Here is a 19,568-nt window from a genome sequence, read left to right on the forward strand (position 1 = left end):
TAATGGAGCCACTGTGCAGGGTGAACTGGTTTTCACATTGGGATGCAGTGAGGTTTATGCGAGTTAGCGCAGAGGGCACTGCCAGCCCTGTCCACATCGTGTCTCTCTCAGCTGGAGTTGCTGTGTGTTGCTTGGAAAACGCCCTCGGTTTGGTTCTGGCTTCTGCAGTACATCCTCACATAGAATTTCACACAGGGAGTAACCGAAACAATTGTATAACTGGAGGGAATGGATAATGAATCAAACTCTATAACTCCGTTAAGGGTTATAAAACAGGTATGTGTTTATTCGCCGGCGGGTGCGAGGGGCTAATCCTCCTAACTCACACACCGTATGGTCTGACAAGCAGATAGTTATAGTGTAAAGACGGGCCTATTCGTAAGCGCCTGTTACATCTTCATGACCTTTCCCTGTTTCTTATTATAATTAGATTGGAGAAGCTTCTCCCGTCCTTGCGCAGGCGCAGGGTCGTGGTCTGGGGCTCAGGGCTGAAGTCGCCTCCATCTTCCTCGTGAATCGTCTGTGAGCCCAGTCTGTGCGCAGGCGCCTCCTCGTCCTGGTCGAGCTCCGAGTCTGCAGAGCAGGAGGCACTCGGCTTCCCCTTGTCAGTGACTGAGCTCCTCCCTTATCACCATCCAGGGTCTTGGAGGCCTTTGCTAGCAGACAGTGCCTATTTCAGTGAGTGAAGCCCTCTAAGTTTTTCGAGCTTTTCCCCCGTCTCATATGCCCGCACATCACACACACCTGCTTCCTAACCCTTAGCAGAAACAATAGGAGGGCGAACTGACTCTCTAAGGGCAAATCGACCATATAAGGCAAACCGGAAAAACGCCTTAAAAGGGCGAACTGAGCAAATTACCGAAAACTCTTGAGTGAAGAGACGGTGACAGACTCGGGGCTGGCCCGCCGCCATCTTGAGTGAGGGCAGGGCGTGTCGGTGTCGCCGCCATCTTGAGTAAGGGCAGGAGGGGACTGCCGCCATCTTGAGTGAGGGCATAGGGGAGTGAGAATGCGCGGGCTCGCCGCCATCTTGAGTGAGGGCAGGGCGTCTCGGCGTCGCCGCCATCTTGAGTGAGGGCAGGGCGTGTCGGCGTCGCCCCCATCTTGAGTGAGGGCACGACGGTACTGCCGCCATCTTGCGTGAGGTTACGGGCGAGTGAGAATGCGCGGGCTCGCCGCCATATGTGTGTGGGTATGGCGTGTTTGTGTCGCCGCCATCTTGAGTGAGGGCTTGGTGATTGATACGGGAGGGTGCGCCGCCATCTTGAGTGAGGGCACGGGGAGAGAGACGGGGGGGCTTGCCATTATCTTCAGTGAGGGCACGGCGTGTTATATTCTCCGCAATCTCGAGGGCACGGGGGAGGGAGACTGGCAGACCAACCGCTATCTTTAGTGAGACCTCGGCGTTCCAGTGCCACCGCCCTCCTGAGGGAGGGCACGGTTCCCGCCGCCATCTTGAATGAGGAAAGGCATGTCGGTTTCGACGCCATCTTTAGTAAGGGCAAAGGGAAAAATAGAAATCTGGTCGCCACCTTTAGTGAGGGCAGGGGAGGGTCTCGCCGCCATCTTGACTGAGGGCATGGCGTGTCGGTGTCGCTACCTTCTTGAGTGAGTACACGCAGTGTCGGTATTGCCGCCATATTGAGTGAGGGCGCGGGGATGGAGACGGGCGGGCCCGCCGCAATCTTCAGTGAGGTAACGGCGTGTCGGTTTCGCCGCCATCTTTAGTGAGGGCACGGGGGTCTCGCCGCTGTCCTGAGTGAGGGCATGGCGTGTCGGTGTCGCCGCCATATTTAGTGAGGGCACGACGAGGGAAACGGGAGGTCACGACGCCATCTTGAGTGAGGACACTGGGAGGAAGGCGGATGGGCCCGCCGCCATCTTGAGTGAGGCAACCGCCAATTGAACATAACAGGGCAAAGTGACCATAGAAGGGAAAAATGACCATAAAAGGGCAAATTTACCATAAAAGGAAAATTGACCGCATAAAGGCAAACGGGGCCAATATCCATAAAAAGGCAACTTGACTATAAAAGGGCAAATTCGCCATATAAGGCGATAAGGAGCGACACGGAACGACATGGAAACACGGAACAACACAACACGGAACGACACTCGTGCCTCAACCCCCCCCGCGCACCCTGAGTTATAGAGTTTGATCCGCAAAACACAGCGAGGGGTTAAAGATCCTCCCCCACTCCCCGCCCCGTCGGCTTTCAAAGGCCGCGCCTCCCCCCGGCTTCCTCCCCCCGTTGGCTGAGCCGCTCGTCACTCGGAGCGCGGCGGCCAATCAGCGGCGGCAGCGCGGCCGGGGGCGGGATCCCTGCGCTCGGGGAGAACGGGGGGACTCAGTGCTGCCGCGCCGTGGCCGCGGAGCGGTACTGCAGGCGGGGGGGATTGGGCGGGCGCACAGGGTCCCTGTCATTGACCGTGTAAGGGCAAACTACTTTAATTGCCATAAAAGAGCAAATTGACCATATAAGGGAAAACTGGGCCAATTGGCATAAAAGGTGACATTAACAGTATAAGGGCAAGTTGAGCATATAAGGAAAACTGGCAAAATTGCTCTTGAAATGGCAAATTTACCATATAAGATAAACAGGGCAAATTGCCATGAAAGGGCAAATTGCAATAAAAGGGCAAATTGAAAATAAAAGGGCAAATTGATCATACAAGGGCAAACTTGGCCAATTGCCATAAAAGGATAGATTGACCGTTAAAAAGGAAATTGAGACTATAAGGGCAAACTGGGACAATTGCCGTCACAGGGCAATATGACCATAAAAGGGCCCAAACCAATCCGAACGCGGCACAGGCAGAGCAGGATCGAGAAGCGACCAATCAGAGCGCGGTCAATGCAGCCAATCAGAAGATACCGCTGGTGAATTGGGATTGAGAAGTGACCAATCAGAGCGTGGAAAGCACAGCCAATCAGAAGACAGCGCTAGCAAAGTGGCATCGAGAATCGACCAGTCAGAGCTTGGAACGCACAGCCAATCAGAACGCGGCACAAGCAAAGTGGAATCCAGAAAGAACCAATGAGAGCGCGGAACTCACAGCCCTTCGATGCCCTAAGAAATGAATGGGGTGTGCCAAGTGCTGCCGCGCCGTGGCCGCGGAGCGGTACTGCAGCCCGGGGCGGGGGAACGGGACGGCCCCCAGGGTCGGGCGAGCCGGGCGGGGAGCGGGGCGGTTCGCAGAGCGGCTCGGATCCGCTCGGCTGCTGTCGGCTCCGCGCGGCGCCGTTCGGGACGGCTCGGCTCTGCTCTTCGCTGCCCTCCCGCCCGCCGCCGGCTGCGGCCAACGGGGTGCGGGCTGGGGCTGGGAGAGGGCCAGCGCCCCCAGGGCCCCCGTGCCCCCACCCCGTTCTCCCCGAGCCCCGTGTGCCCCTGTCCCTGCCCGGGGTGCCCGCGTCCCCTGTGTCCCCTGACAGCCTCGCGTGCCCCGGCTCCACGTGTTTCTGCAGCGCTCGGCTCGGTGCGGCGGCGCTCGGCTGCCCCTGGGCAGGGCCCCGCACAGAGCGCTCCCATTGGCTGCGCCGCGCGTCACTCAGCGAGCGGCGGCCAATCAGCGCCGGGAGAGCGCCCGGGGGGCGGGCCGAGGCGGAGCGCGGGCGGGTGGTTCGAGCTCAGGGGCGGTCGGGGCCTTCGGGGCTGCGTCTGCGCTCGGCGTGCGGCCCCGCGGGGGAGATCCCCGCTCGGGAGGGGGAGGAGGGAGCGGGGGAAGGGAAGGAGGGGAGAGAGGGGGAAAGCAGGGGGGGAGGATGGGGCACAATGGGAGGAGAAGGGGGCAGAGAAGGAGGTGGGGAGGAGGGGAAGGAGCGGAAAGGGAGGTTTGGAAAGCGCTTTTGTGTCGTCGGTCTAGAGAGAGCGGGGGGGGTGTCGCTTTTTTGGGGTGTCGTGCGCGGTGGCGAGAGCTGCAGGGGCAGGGGGGGTTCATTTCAACCACGGTTACTTGGAGTCTTTTGCCCTAACAGCTCGTTCCTTTTGCTTTGATACAGGATTATGGGGAGGAGGGGACTGAGTGCCCGTGGGTTGAAATCAGGGGAGCCCACAAGAAGGCTGATGTTGTGATGGAGTCTGTTACAGACCAGCCAGCCGAGAAGAAGCAGCTGATGAGCTCTTCTATCAACAACTGAGGATAGTCTCAAGATTGCTCCCTCTGGGCCTCGTGGGAGACTTCAATCTTCCAGATATCTGCTGGAAGTACAATACAGGGAGAGGAAGCAGCCTAGGAGGTTCCTGGAGTGCGTGGGAGACAACTTCCTCACACAGCTGGTGAGTGAACTGACAGGGGAAGGTGCCCTCGTGGACCCGCTGTTCATGAACAGAGAAGGCCTGTGGGGGATGTGGTAGGAGGACGCCTGGGACAAAGCGATCACGAGATGATGGGGTTTTCAGTTCTAGGTGAGGTGAAGAGGGAGATTAGCACAACAGTCACATTAAACTTCCAGAGGGCAGACTTTGGACCGTTCAGAAGGCTGGTTGGGAAAGTCCCGTGGGAGACAGTCCTTAAGGGCAAGGGAGCCCACGAGGGCTGGGAGCTCTTCAAAAAGGAAATCCTAGCAGCTCAGCAGCAAGCCATCGCCATGCTCCGGAAAAGGAGCCGGCAGGGGAGAAAACCGGCTTGGTTGACTAGGGAGATCTTGAGAGACATCAAAAAGAAGAGGAGGGTCTATGAGCTTTGGAAGAAGGGACAGGCATCTTGGGTGAACTACAGGGAGGAAGTGAGATCGTGCAGAGGAAAAATGAGGGGGACTAAGGCCCAACTAGAAATCAAATCGGCTAAGTCTGTGAAAGATAACAGAAAATCTTTCTATAAATACATTAACAATAAAAGGAGGACTAGGGAGAGTGTTCAGTTCCTATTGGGTGCAGAAGGGACAGCAGTGACAGGGGATGAGGGCAAGGCTGAGGTACTTAGTGCCTTCTTTGCCTCAGTCTTTAATAGTAAGGAAGTAAGTGCCCTCTGTACTCGGCACTGGTGAGACCGCTCCTCGACTCCTGTGTTCAGTTCTGGGCCCCTCACCACAAGAAAGATGTTGAGGCTCTGGAACGAGTCCAGAGAAGAGCAACAAAGCTGGTGAGGGGGCTGGAGAACAGGCCTTATGAGGAGCGGCTGAGAGAGCTGGGGGTGTTTAGCCTGGAGAAGAGGAGGCTGAGGGGAGACCTCATTGCTCTCGAGAACTCCCTGAAAGGAGGTTGTGGAGAGGAGGGTGCTGGCCTCTGGAAAAAATTTTTCACAGCAAGGGTCATTGGGCACTGGCAGAGGCTGCCCAGGGAGGGGGTTGAGTCCCCTTCCCTGGAGGGGCTTAAGGGACAGGTGGATGAGGTGCTGAGGGACGTGGTTTAGTGGTTGATGGGAATGGTTGGACTCGATAGTCCCGTGGGTCCTTTCCAACTTAGTGATTCTATGATTCTTTTTGGTTTGTCAGCAGAGACAATCTGATGGAAGTGTTGGCGATGAGAGAGCCCCTGTGGGATCCTGACCCCTCCTCAGGGAGACGGGGAGAAGTGACGTGGCGGTGCCCTCCAGGCCAGCAGCGTTCGGGTACGTGGCTTTCTCAGGGCTCATTCCTCTTTGCTAATCACCGTCGATCGAGTTGACGGCACTAGCTGGAGTGTTCTCCACTTTGGGTTAGTATGTGACGTTTAGTGAACGCTGGATCGAGTCAACAATACTAGGGTGCCAGGGGCTTTGCCAGCCGACCCTGTGCACGCCTCACAGCATGAACATGGCACACACATGCCAGGCCCACACCCCACACATGCAATTCACCCCCCACGCACATTGTGCTGCCCCCATGCACATGCCAGGCTAGCGCTGCAACCACCCCGTGCACATGCTTCGAACATGCAAGTGGCATGCCACACACGCCACAGAGCCCTTGTACACATCGCAACGTGTCACACAGGCCATGCGCATGTTATGTGCATGCTGTGTACGTGCCATCCACAGGCAATGCATATGCTAGCAACACACCATGAAGATGACACACCAGCCAGGCACACACCTTGCACACGCAAGCAACATACCACAGACATCTATTGCACACACAGGCAACGTGCCACGCATGCCATGCATGTGTTGTGTACATGCCACACACTCCACACACACGCCACTGCTTCCAGGCTCATGCCACAACAGTCAAGCACATGTCACGCACACGCCTTCCACATGCAGGCAACGTGCCAGGCATGCCACACACTCCATGCATATGTTATGTACGGGCCATGTACATACCATACACACGCCATGGACATGCTAGCACATGCCACGAAGATGACGCGCCAGCCAGGCACATGCCACGCACACGCCAGACACACTGCAAGCACGCTGCACACACGTGAAGAGGGAAAGGAGGAGAAGGAGAGCTTTGGAAAGCGCTTTTATGTTAGTGTAGAGAGTGCCAGGAGGGAGGTCGCTTCTTTGATTCATTTCTATAACCAGGCTTCTTTGCATTTAAAACCCTTCCGTGTCACAGGGTTTATAACTGTGCAACATCCGTTACGCTTGCTGCAGATCCTCTCGGTTCAGACATTTCTCTGTTTCCAGTTACACAGAATACCTGTTCAGCCTTCTCACCTATTTTGAGGCTTAACATCTTTTTAGACTTCTTTATAGTATTTGTGTTAAACTATGTCCCGTAACAGTGGTACGGAAGGGGAGTTGTTGCGTTCTTAACGGTAACTGTAGAGTTAAGGTACCTCAAGTGCCTTGGGGAAATGCAGACGCACCTCTTAGAGGTCCCTCATCTTTGCAGAGCGCTATGGAGCCTTCCCATCTCTCTCATACACTCGCGGCGGCAGAAGAGGAGGGCGCCCACGGGTGAAACGGAAGCGGTTGCCATTCAGGTGAGAGGAGAAACGTCTGCTTTGCAGCTCTGAGCGAGGGTGACGTTTGTGATGCTGACTCCTGGTTCTGGAAGCAGCTTCCGACTCCTCCGTTTGTTTCTCTGTGGATGAGGGCTCGGTGTATCGGCCCGGCTTCTGCGCCAGTGGCGTGGTCCTGTCGTTGACCACATCGTCGTTCATCGTGCGTGGGGGTGGGGGGCTTTTTCTGTTTTTGTACTTAAGCTCCTATTGTCACCTGTAACTGGACAAATGACTCTGTTAGCATCGTGATGGTATTCGAGGTGGCGTTAGAAATTCCTTAACGTATCAGGCACGTCTCTCTTTCCTCGCAGCCCAAAAAGCCAGTCCAGAGAATGTCTTTGCTGCAGAAAACCTGGCAAAAGTCTCCCAGAACTCCCCTGCTTTTTCAAAGCCCGGTATTCTTCCATCTTCCATCCCGTCGTGAGGAGTAACGGTGAGTGAGCTGGCACGGCACGGAGGGAGGAGGAGGATGAACTTTATCCGCTCTCCGCTGGCTAAACGAAAGGGCTGTGGGACCATCTTCATGGCATCGTTGCCGAGCGAGGCCTCGTGTTGTTGCCCTTTAGCGTTCCTTTGCACGTGTGTACGTGTGCACTTATGCACGAGTTGATGTTGTGTTAGGGCTGTCGCGTGAAAGCCCCGGGGAAGGCGATGGCCGAGCAGAATGCGCGCAGGCCGTCCGACGCTGTTCAGAAGGCGGTTGGATCCCCGACGAGCCTGCAGAGGCACCTCAGGGCCCCGCAAGGGTGGAACGTTCATGTTCACTTTGCGTGGAGACGGATGGTGGTGTAACTAAGCGGGTAGCTTCGCTGTTGGGATCTGCAGCTGGAAGCTGTTGTGGGGTCATTCCGTGGGTCTGAATTTTTCCAGTGCGGAGGCCGTGTGCTGGGACCGCCGATCTGCTTGCTAAGCCAGAGGGACCAGCTCTAGGGGTGGAAAGGTGACGTGGCGTTGGCCGTCCTCGCCACACGAGAGCTGGCAGCACCGGGAGCCTCCTTAGCATGAGGGTGTCTGCAGCTGAAGTGGCTTCTGTTGCCTCTCTCTACCCGAATTGGGCAGATCTCATCCTTCAAGGGAACGCAGACGGCTCCGTATGCTCCCAGGTCCCGTAGAAAGGGAAGTTTGTGGATTCCCCGACTGCAGTAACCCCTGCTGCTGCCTGTGGGTTGTTGTGCCAAAGACACCCTTCGTGCAGGGAGGGGGCACGTGGGAGATGGGTGACGCGCGCTTACGTAAAGAGTGTCCTGCGGGTGGTGTGTCTCCTCGGAGCCGTGTGAAAGCCGACCTCCGCTTTCTCTTCCCCTCTAGAGCGGGCTGAGGATGGGCTGCAAGGCCGAGAAAACCAGAGCGAGGCAAGCGGCCAGCTAGACTCAAAGTGGGGAGAAACGCTGATGCCTGGTGAACAAAGGAGTTTCCACTGCTGAAACGGATGAGAACAGACGTCGCGAGCATCCTTCTGTTGGGGGCCGGCAAGGGGACTAGAGCCGCTTCTCTGGGGAGAACTTGCACATGGCCGGATGGTTCTGTTGTGGGAGGTGACTGAAACCTGATTCCCGATCCTGGTTTTGTGAAGGAGAAGAAAGGGCTGTGAGACCTGAAGGCAGGGCTCTGCTTCGAGGCAAAGGTGAGTGCCCCATGCACACGCCATACACATTCTAGGCTCACGCTATGCTCACGCTATGCATACGCCATGCACAAGCCTTGCGTACGCCACTGCGCCCATGCACACGCTGTGCACATGCCAGGCTCATGCCACAACCACCACATCCACATGACACACACACGCCTCGAACACACAAGCACCATGTCACACACGCCACACACCCCATGTGCTTGTTCTGTTTATGCCTCGTACATGCTCACACGCACCACAGACACGGCAGCACGCTGCCCTCCCGCTGGCTGCGGCCAATGGGCTGGGACTGGGAGAGGGACAGCGCCCCGTGTCCCTCCCGTCCCCTCGAAACCCTCCTGTCCTGGCCCGGGGGGAGGGTGGGGATACACAGCCTTTCCTCTTATGTTTGCTCTCTTTTTTAGTTTCTCTAAGACAGCTTTATTGGACTTGAGTTTTAGCCTCATGACTGTGCATAAGGTGTGGCTGAATGTGATGGGAAGACTGCTGGGAAAATGGCAAGAAGAGGATCGACAAACAGTGGAACACGCCCTTTAGAGTTTGCTGCTCGTCCCGCTGCTGAGATATGGGAGTGTCCCTGAATTTGCTACTGCATGAGACAGATTGAAGAAGTTTAATAGAAGTTCAGTTCTACCTAAATGCTAGTTGGGACTGTGCTTATGTAAAGCATATTGTGTGTAACTGTAACCAATATGCTTCCACGCACTGTATCTCAGCAGCCAGAACATGGAAGGGATCTTTTAATCTGTACAGTTTTTTAACAATGGTAATTGATGTTTGGTGGCTTAATAACATCTATAATTTTATGTCATTTCAATCAAGCCTGGCTGTCATACATTGAACTTTCAGTAAACCACCAACATTTTATACTTAGGAGTAATTTCTTATTACCCATCCTAAGTGGGATGCTATAGTTTTGCTGTTAAAAGGGTGGGTCTTGTTCAAAACCTTTGAAGGTCATAGTTGGGTTGGTTAAGTCTGTGCCACACCTGTGGTCAGCAACTAGGTACAGGTGAGGAGTTTGCCCCTTAAAAGGCCTCTTGATTTAGAGCTGGCTCTCACCTGCAGCTGGAGCTTTCAGTGAAGGAAGGGGCTACAGAAGCCTGCCTTTCTTCCTTTCTTTGCTGGGTTTTGAACAGTCGTGTGGTTTTCTTCATGGTGCATTTGAGCCTCCAGTCATTGTTTCTTCTGTGAGTTTCAGGTAATGCTTTTGGTAACTGGTAACTGGTTTGCCATGTGGCAGCTTCAGAGAAATGTTACCACAAACGTTTGCAGTCAATGTTGTCTTTATTGGTTCTTGTTTTATTAGTAGAAGTAGGGAATTTTTTTTTTAGCTTTTTTTTTCTTTAATCTATTGGGGTCCTAAGGATTTAGGCTCAGCCTAAATAAGATTTCCAGATTTCCAGTGTAGTTTTAGCGATAGCTGTTACGGTTTTTGCCAGAGGTGGTTTGTTTAATTTGGGGTTTGTGTCGTAAGCAGTTGAAAATTATGTTTGCCCAGAACTTTTTGATGAAATGCCCAAAAAAAGTGTTAGCTTGCCTCTTCCTAGCCAAGCTGGGTTTTTTTTCATATTTTATGTATTTTATTTCAGACTGTAATGCCGAACAAAACTGCTACAATTTTACTGTAAATAGAGCTCAGCCCTAACTCGGTCTCTGCCGTTTCTAGAAGTTGTTCCAAAACCATCACGTGGCTTGGCACAGTTAAATACAATTGGCAATCTCTGCTCCGTAAAGGTACTTAATGGAGCCACTGTGCAGGGTGAGCTGGTTTTCACGTTGGGATGCAGTGAGGTTTATGCAAGTTAGCGCAGAGGGCACTGCCAGCCCTGTCCACATCGTGTCTCTCTCAGCTGGAGTTGCTGTGTGTTGCTTGGAAAACGCCCTCGGTTTGGTTCTGGCTTCTGCAGGACATCCTCACATAGAATTTCACACAGGGAGTAACCGAAACAATTGTATAACTGGAGGGAATGGATAATGAATCAAACTCTATAACTCCGTTAAGGGTTATAAAGCAGGTATGTGTTTATTCGCCGGTGGGTGCGAGGGGCTAATCCTCCTAACTCACACGCCGTATGGTCTGACAAGCAGATAGTTATAGTGTAAAGACGGGCCTATTCGTAAGCGCCTGTTACATCTTCATGACCTTTCCCTGTTTCTTATTATAATTAGATTGGAGAAGCTTCTCCCGTCCTTGCACAAGCGCAGTGTCGTGGTGTGGGGCTCAGGGCTGAAGTCGCCTCCATCTTCCTCGTGAATCGTCCGTGAGCCCAGTCTGTGCGCAGGCGCCTTCTCGTCCTGGTCGAGCTCCGAGTCCGCAGAGCAGGAGGCACTCGGCTTCCCCTTATCAGTGACTGAGCTCCTCCCTTATCACCATCCAGGGTCTTGGAGGCCTTTGCTGGCAGACAGTGCCTATTTCAGTGAGCGAAGCCCTCTAAGTTTTTCGAGCTTTTCCCCCGTCTCATATGCCCGCACATCACACACACCTGCTTCCTAACCCTTAACAGAGTGAGAGAGGGTGATTCCCCAAAACAATAGAAGGGCGAACTGACCCTCTAAGGGCAAATCGACCATATAAGGCAAACTGGGAAAACGCCTTAAAAGGGTGAACTGGGCGAATTACCGAAAACTCCTGAGTGAAGAGACGGTGAGAGACTCGAGGTGGGCCCGCCGCCATCTGGAGTGAGAGCAGGGCGTGTCGGTGTCGCCGCCATCTTGAGTGAGGGCACGGCGTGTCGGTGTCGCCGCCATCTTGAGTGAGGGCACGGCGTGTCGGTGTCGCAGCCATCTTGAGTGAGGGCACGGCGTGTCGGTGTCGCCGCCATCTTGAGTGAGGGCACGGCGTGTCGGTGTTGACGCCATCTTGAGTGAGGGCACGGCGTGTCGGTGTCGCCGTCATCTTGAGTGAGGGCACGGCGTGTCGGTGTTGACGCCATCTTGAGTGAGGGCACGGCGACGGACTCTGGCGGGTCCGCCGCCATCTTGAGTGAGGGCATGGCGTGTCGGTGTCGCCGGAATATTGAGTGAGGGCACGGCGTGTCAGTATCGCCCCCATATTGAGTGAGGTCACGGGGATGGAGGCGGGTGGGCCTGCCGCAATCTTGAGTGAGGTAACGGTGTGTCGGTTTCGCCGCCATCTTTAGTGAGTGCACGGGGGTCTCGCCGCCATCCTGAGTGAGGGCATGGCGTCTCGGTGTCGCCGCCATATTTAGTGAGGGCATGAGGAGGGAAACGGAAGTCACGACGCCATCTTGAGTGAGGACACTGGGAGGAAGGCGGATGGGCCCGCCGCCATCTTGAGTGAGGTAACCGCCAATTGACCAGAACAGGGCTAAGCGACCATAGAAGGGAAAATTGACCATAAAAGGGCAAATTTACCATAAAGGGAAAATTGACCGTATAAAGGCAAACGGGGCCAATATCCATAAAAAGGCAACTTGACTATAAAAGGGCAAATTCAACATAAAAGGCGATAAGGAGCGACACGGAACGACATGGAAACACAGAACAACAGGACATGGAACGACACTGGTGCCCCAACCCCGCCCCCGCGCACCCTGAGTTATAGAGTTTGATTCCGCAAAACACAGCGAGGGGTTCAAGATCCTCCCCCCCTCCCCGCCCCGTCGGCTTTCAAAGGCCGCGCCTCCCCCCGGCTTCCTCCCCCCGTTGGCTGAGCCGCTCGGAGCGCGGCGGCCAATCAGCGGCGGCAGCGCGGCCGGGGGAGGAATCCCTGCGCTCAGGGCGAACGGGGGGACTCAGTGCTGCCGTGCCGTGGCCGCGTAGCGGTACTGCAGCCGGGGGGATTGGGCGGGCGCACAGGGTCCCTGTCATTGACCGTGTAAGGGCAAACTACTTTAATTGCCCTAAAAGAGCAAATTGACCATATAAGGGAAAACTGGGCCAATTGGCATAAAAGGTGACATTAACAGTATAAGGGCAAGTTGAGCGTATAAAGCAAATGGGAAAACTGCTCATAAAATGGCAAATTTACCATATAAGACAAACAGGGCAAATTGCCATAAAAGGACAAATAAATCATAAAAGGGCAAAGTGCAATAAAAGGGCAAATTGAAAATAAAAGGGCAAATTGATCATACAAGGGCAAACTTGGCCAATTGCCATAAAAGGATAGATTGACCGTTAAAAAGGAAATTGAGACTATAAGGGCAAACCGGGACAATAGCTGTCACAGGGCAATATGACCATAAAAGGGCCAAAACCAATCAGAACGCGGCACAGACAGAGTAGGATCGAGAAGCGACCAGTCAGAGCGCGGTATCTACAGCCAATCAGAACATGGCACAGGCAAGGTGGGATCAAGAAACGACTAATCACAGCGCGGTCAATGCAGCCAATCAGAAGATACCGCTGGCGAATTGGGATTGAGAAGTGACCAATCAGAGCGCGGAAAGCACAGCCAATCAGAAGACAGCGCTAGCAAAGTGGCATCGAGAATTGACCAGTCAGAGCTTGGATCGCACAGCCAATCAGAACACGGCACAAGCAAAGTGGAATCCAGAAAGAACCAATCAGAGCGCGGAACTCACAGCCCTTCGATGCCCTAAGAAATGAATGGGGTGTGCCAAGTGCTGCCGCGCCGTGGCCGCGGAGCGGTACTGCAGCCCGGGGCGGGGGAACGGGACGGCCCCCAGGGGCGGGCGAGCCGGGCGGGGAGCGGGGCGGTTCGCAGAGCGGCTCGGATCCGCTCGGCTGCTGTCGGCTGCTGTCGGCTCCGCGCGGCGCCGTTCGGGACGGCTCGGCTCTGCTCTCCGCTGCCCTCCCGCCCGCCGCCACTGCGGCCAACGGGGTGCGGGCTGGGGCAGGGACAGCGCCCCCAGGGCCCCCGTGTCCCCCCCCAGGTCGGGAGCGGCTCGAACGGGGCCGGGTCGGGTGAGTCAGAGGCGCCCGGAGAGGCGCGGGGGAGCGCTCTGTGGCCGGCGGCGCCGCTCCGGGCTCGCTGTCCGTGAGCCGCGGCCCTCCCGGGGCCGGCTCGGGCTCAGGGGCGGTCGGGGCCTTCGGGGCTGCGTCTGCGCTCGGCGTGCGGCCCCGCGGGGGAGATCCCCGCTCGGGAGGGGGAGGAGGGAGCGGGGGAAGGGAAGGAGGGGAGAGAGGGGGAAAGCAGGGGGGGAGGATGGGGCACAATGGGAGGAGAAGGGGGGAGAGAAGGAGGTGGGTAAGAGGGGAAGGAGCGGAAAAGGGAGGTTTGGAAAGCGCTTTTGTGTTGTCGGTCTAGAGAGAGCGGGGGGGGGTGTCGCTTTTTTGGGGTGTCATGCGCGGTGGCGAGAGCTGCAGGGGCAGGGGGGGTCATTTCAAGCACGGTTACTTGGAGTCTTTTTCCCTAACAGCTCGTTCCTTTTGCTTTGATACAGGATTATGGGGAGGAGGGGACTGAGTGCCCGTGGGTTGAAATCAGGGGAGCCCACAAGAAGGCTGATGTTGCGATGGAGTCTGTTACAGACCAGCCAGCCGAGAAGAAGCAGCTGATAAGCTCTTCTATCAACAACTGGGGATAGTCTCAAGATCGCTCCCTCTGGTCCTCGTGGGAGACTTCAATCTTCCAGATATCTGCTGGAAGTACAATACAGGGAGAGGAAGCAGCCTAGGAGGTTCCTGGAGTGCGTGGGAGACAACTTCCTCACACGGCTGGTGAGTGAACTGACAGGGGAAGGTGCCCTCGTGGACCCGCTGTTCATGAACAGAGAAGGCCTGTGGGGGATGTGGTAGGAGGACACCTGGGACAAAGCGATCACGAGATGATGGGGTTTTCAGTTCTAGGTGAGGTGAAGAGGGAGATTAGCACAACAGTCACATTAAACTTCCAGAGGGCAGACTTTGGACCGTTCAGAAGGCTGGTTGGCAAAGTTCTGTGGGAGAGAGTCCTTAAGGGCAGGGGAGCCCACGAGGGCTGGGAGCTCTTCAAAAAGGAAATCCTAGCAGCTCAGCAGCAAGCCATCGCCATGCTCCGGAAAAGGAGCCGGCAGGGGAGAAAACCAGCTTGGTTGACTAGGGAGATCTTGAGAGACATCAAAAAGAAGAGGAGGGTCTATGAGCTTTGGAAGAAGGGACAGGCATCTTGGGTGAACTACAGGGAGGAAGTGAGATCGTGCAGGGAAAAAATGAGGGGGGCTGAGGCCCAACTAGAAATCAGATTGGCTAAGTCTGTGAAAGATAACAGAAAATCTTCCTATAAATACATTAACAATAAAAGGAGGACTAGGGAGAGCGTTCAGTTCCTATTGGGTGCAGAAGGAACAACCGTGACAGGGGATGAGGGCAAGGCTGAGGTACTTAATGCCTTCTTTGCCTCGGTCTTTAATAGTAAGGAAGTAAGTGCCCTCTGTACTCGGCACTGGTGAGACCGCTACTCGAATGCTGTGTTCAGTTCTGGGTCCCTCACCACAAGAAAGATGTTGAGGCTCTGGAACGAGTCCAGAGAAGAGCAACAAAGCTGGTGAGGGGGCTGGAGAGCAGGTCTTATGAGGAGCGGCTGAGAGAGCTGGGGGTGTTTAGCCTGGAGAAGAGGAGGCTGAGGAGAGACCTCATTGCTCTCTAGAACTCCCTGAAAGGAGGTTGTGGAGAGGAGGGTGCTGGCCTCTGGAAAAAATTTTTCACAGAAAGGGTCATTGGGCACTGGCAGAGGCTGCCCAGGGAGAGGGTTGAGTCACCTTCCCTGGAGGGGCTTAAGGGACCGGTGAAGGAGGTGCTGAGGGATGTGGTTTAGTGATTGATGGGAATGGTTGGACTCGATAGCCCCGTGAGTCCTTTCCAACTTAGTGATTCTGTGATTCTTTTTGCTTTGTCAGCAGAGACAATCTGACAGAAGTGTTGGCGATGAGAGAGCCCCTGCAGGATCCCGACCCCTCCTCAGGGAGAGGGGGAGAAGTGATGTGGCGGTGCCCTCCAGGCCAGCAGCTTTCGGGTACGTGGCTTTCTCGGGACTCGTTCCTCTTTGCTAATCACCGTCGATTGAGTTGACGGCACTAGCTGGAGCGTTCTCCACTTTGGGTTAGCATGTGACGGCATCGCGTTTAGTGAACGCTGGATCGAGACAACAATACTAGGGTGCCAGGGGCTTTGCCAGCCGAACCTGTGCACGCCACACAGCATGAACATGCAACACACACGCCAGGCCCACGCCCCACACATGCAATTCACCCCCCATGCACATTGTGCTGCCCCCATGCACATGCCAGGCTAGCGCTGCAACCACCCTGTGCACATGCTTTGAACATGCAAGTGGCATGCCACACGCGCCACAGAGCCCTTGTACACATCGCAACATGTCACACAGGGCACGTGCATGTTATGTGCATGCTGTGTACGTGCCATCCACAGGCAATGCATATGCTAGCAATGCACCATGAAGATGACACACCTGCCCCGCACACACCTTGCACACACAAGCAACATACCACATACCGCACGCATGTATTGCACACGCAGGCAACATGTCACGCATGCCGTGCATGTGTTGTGTACATGCCACACACTCCACACACACGGCACTGCTTCCATGCACATTCCAGGCTCATGCCACAACAGTCAAGCACATGTCACGCACACGCCTTCCACACGCAGGCAGCATGCCACGCATGCCACACACTCCATGCGTATGTTATGTACGGGCCATGTACATACCATACACATGCCATGGACATGCTAGCACATACCATGAAGATGACACGCCAGCCACACTGCAAGCACGCTGCACACACGCGTAGAGGGAAAGGAGGAGAAGGGGAGCTTTGGAAAGCGCTTTTATGTTGTTAGTGTAGAGAGTGCCAGGAGGGAGGTCGCGTCTTTGATTCTCTTCTACAACCTTCTTTTTAGTGTTTGTGTTAAATTATGTCCCGTAACAGTGGTACAGAAGGGGAGTTGTTGCGTTTTTAACGGTAACTGTAGAGTTAAGGTACCTCAAGTACCTTGGGGAAATGCAGACGCACCTCTTAGAGGTCCCTCATCTTTGCAGAGCGCTATGGAGCCTTCCCATCTCTCTCATACACTCGTGGCGGAAGAAGAGGAGGGCGCCCACGGGTGAAAGGGAAGCGGTTGCCGTTCAGGTGAGAGGAGAAACGTCCGCTTTGCAGCCCTGAGTGAGGGTGACGTTTGTGATGCTGACTCCTGGTTCGGGAAGCAGCTTCTGGCTCCTCCGTTTGTTTCTCTGTGGATGAGGGCTCGGTGTATCGGCCTGGCTTCTGCGCCAGTGGCGTGGTCCTGTCGTTGACCACATCGTCGTTCATCGTGCGTGGGGGTGGGGGGCTTTGTCTGTTTTCTTACTTAAGCTCCGATTGTCACCTGTAACTGGACAAATGACTCTGTTAGCATCGTGATGGTATTCCGAGGTGGCGTTAGAAATTCCTTAACGTATCATGCACGTCTCTCTTTCCTCGCAGCCCAAAAAGCCAGTCCAGAGAATGTCCTTGCTGCAGAAAACTTGGCGAAAGTCTCGCAGAACTTCCCTGCTCTTTCAAAGCCCGATATTCTTCCACCTTCCGTCCCGTCGTGAGGAGTAACGGTGAGTGAGCTGGCACGGCACGGGGGGAGGAGGAGGATGAACTTTATCTGCTCTCCGCTGGCTAAACGAAAGGGCTGTGGGACCATCTTCATGGCATCGTTGCCGAGCGAGGCCTCGTGTTGTTGCCCTTTAGCGTTCCTTTGCACGTGTGTACGTGTGCGCTTACGCACGAGTCGATGTTGCGTCATGGCTGTTGGGTGAAAGCCCCAGGGAAGGCGATGGCCGAGCAGAATGCGCGCAGGCCGTCCGACGCTGTTCAGAAGGCGGTTGGATCCCTGACGAGCCTGCAGAGGCACCTCGGGGCCCCGCAAGGGTGGAATGTTCATGTTCACTTGGCGTGGAGACGGATGGTGGTGTAACTAAGCGGGTAGCTTCGCTGTTGGGATCCTCAGCTGGAAGCTGTTGTGGGGTCGTCCCATGGGTCTGAATTTTTCCAGTGCGGAGGCCGTGTGCTGGGGCCGCCGATCTGCTTGCTAAGCCAGAGGGACCAGCTCTAGGGGTGGAAAGGTGACGCGGTGTTGGCCGTCCTCGCCACACGAGAGCCGGCAGCACTGGGAGCCTCCTTAGCGTGAGGGTGTCTGCAGCTGAAGTGGCTTCTGTTGCCTCTCTCTGCCCCAATTGGGCAGATCTCATCCTTCAAGCGAACGCAGAAGGCTCCGTATGCTCCCAGGTCCCGTAGAAAGGGAAGTTTGTGAATTCCCCGACTGCAGTAACCCCTGCTGCTGCCTGTGGATTGTTGTGCCAAAGACACCCTTCGTGCAGGGAGGGGGCACATGGGAGATGGGTGACGCGCTTACGTAAAGAGTGTCCTGCGGGCGGTGTGTCTCCTCGGAGCCGTGTGAAAGCCGACCTCCGCTTTCTCTTCCCCTCTAGAGCGGGCCGAGGATGGGCTGCAAGGCCGAGAAAACCAGAGCGAGGCAAGCGGCCAGCTAGACTCAAAGTGGGGAGAAACGCTGATGCCTGGTGAACAAAGGAGTTTCCACTGCTGAAACGGATGAGAACGGACGTCACAAGCATCCTTCTGTTGGGGGCCGGCAAGGGAACTAGAGCCGCTTCTCTGGGGAGAACTTGCACACGGCCAGGGGGTTCTGTCATGGGAGGTGACTGAAACCCGATTCCCGATCCTGGTTTTGTGAAGGAGAAGAAAAGACCTGAAGGCAGGGCTCTGCTTCGAGGCAAAGGTGAGTGCCCCATGCACACGCCATACGCATTCTAGGCTCACACTATACTCACTCCATGCACACACCACGCACATGCCTTGCACGTGCAAGCAACGTGTCACACACCATGTCCATGTTATGCCAATGCCATGTACACACCATTCATACACCACGGACAAGTCTTGCACACAGAAGCAACATGCCACACACATGCCTTGGACACAGAAGCAACATGCCACACCATATTCATGTTATGTACATGCTGCGTACACACCGTCTACATGCCTTGCACACGCTAGCACACACCATCAAGATGATGGATTAGCCATGCACACACCACACACATGCCACGCATACGCCACTCCACCCATGCACACGCTGTGCACATGCCCGGCTCATGCCACAACCACCCCATCCACATGACACGCACACGCCTTGCACACACAGGCAGCATGTCGCTCACACCACACATGCCACGTGCTTGTTATGTTTATGCCTCGTACATGCTCACACGCACCACAGACACGGCAGCACGCTGCCCTCCCGCTGGCTGCGGCCAATGAGATGCAGGCTGGGACCGGGAGAGGGACAGCGCCCTGTGTCCCTCCCGTCCCCCCGAAACCCTCCTGTCCTGGCCCGGGGATACACAGCCTTTCCTCTTATGTCTGCTCTCTTTTTTAGTTTCTCTAAGACAGCTTTATGGGACTTGAGTTTTAGCCTCGTGATTACGCGTAAGATGTGGCTGAATGTGACGGGAAGACTGCTGGGAAAATGGCAAGAAGAGGATTGACAAGAAACAGTGGAACACGCCCTTTAGAGTTTGCTGCTCGTCCCGCTGCTGAGAAATGGGAGTGTCCCTGAATTTGCTACTGCATGAGACAGATTGAAGAAGTTTAATAGAAGTTCAGTTCTATCTAAATGGTAGATGGGACTGTGCTTATGTAAAGCATATTGTGTGTAACTGTTACCAATACGCTTCAACGCACTGTATCTCAGCAGCTACAACATGGAAGGGATCTTTTAATCTGTACAGTTTTTTAACAATGATAATTGACGTTCGGTGGCTTAATAACGTATATCATTTTATATCATTTCAATCAAGCGTGGCTGTCATACACTGAACTTTCAGTAAACCACCACCATTTTATACTTAGGAGTAATTTCCTATTACCCATCCTAAGTGGGATGCTGTAGTTATGCTGTTAAAAGGGTGGGTCTTGTTCAAAACCTCTGAAGGTCATAGTTGGGTTGGTTAAGTCTGTGCCACACCTGTGGTCAGCAACTAGGTACAGGTGAGGAGTTTGCCCCTTAAAAGGCCTCTTGATTTAGAGCTGGCTCTCCCCTGCAGCTCGAGCATTCAGTGAAGGAAGGGGCTACAGAAG

At 54.9% G+C, this 19,568-nt stretch overlaps 1 protein-coding gene across 9 annotated transcripts in view; it reads left to right on the forward strand.

Annotated features, from left to right (window-relative positions):
- Nucleotides 1-19,258, forward strand: part of LOC138721647 (uncharacterized) — a 42,260-nt gene extending 23,002 nt beyond the window's left edge. For all 9 annotated transcript variants that reach the window (XM_069859005.1, XM_069859007.1, XM_069859004.1 and 6 more), the window contains 5 exons: nt 15,318-15,430; nt 16,481-16,571; nt 16,905-17,026; nt 17,900-18,207; nt 18,868-19,258. In XM_069859005.1, coding sequence (XP_069715106.1) covers nt 15,318-15,430; nt 16,481-16,571; nt 16,905-17,026; nt 17,900-18,015 — 442 coding nt within the window. In that variant the 3' untranslated portion in view covers nt 18,016-18,207; nt 18,868-19,258. The remainder of the gene's footprint in view (nt 1-15,317; nt 15,431-16,480; nt 16,572-16,904; nt 17,027-17,899; nt 18,208-18,867) is intronic.
- The last annotated feature ends 310 nt before the right edge of the window (nt 19,259-19,568 follow it).

Source organism: Phaenicophaeus curvirostris, chromosome 5, assembly GCF_032191515.1.
Source record: "Phaenicophaeus curvirostris isolate KB17595 chromosome 5, BPBGC_Pcur_1.0, whole genome shotgun sequence".
Lineage (NCBI taxonomy): Eukaryota > Metazoa > Chordata > Aves > Cuculiformes > Cuculidae > Phaenicophaeus > Phaenicophaeus curvirostris.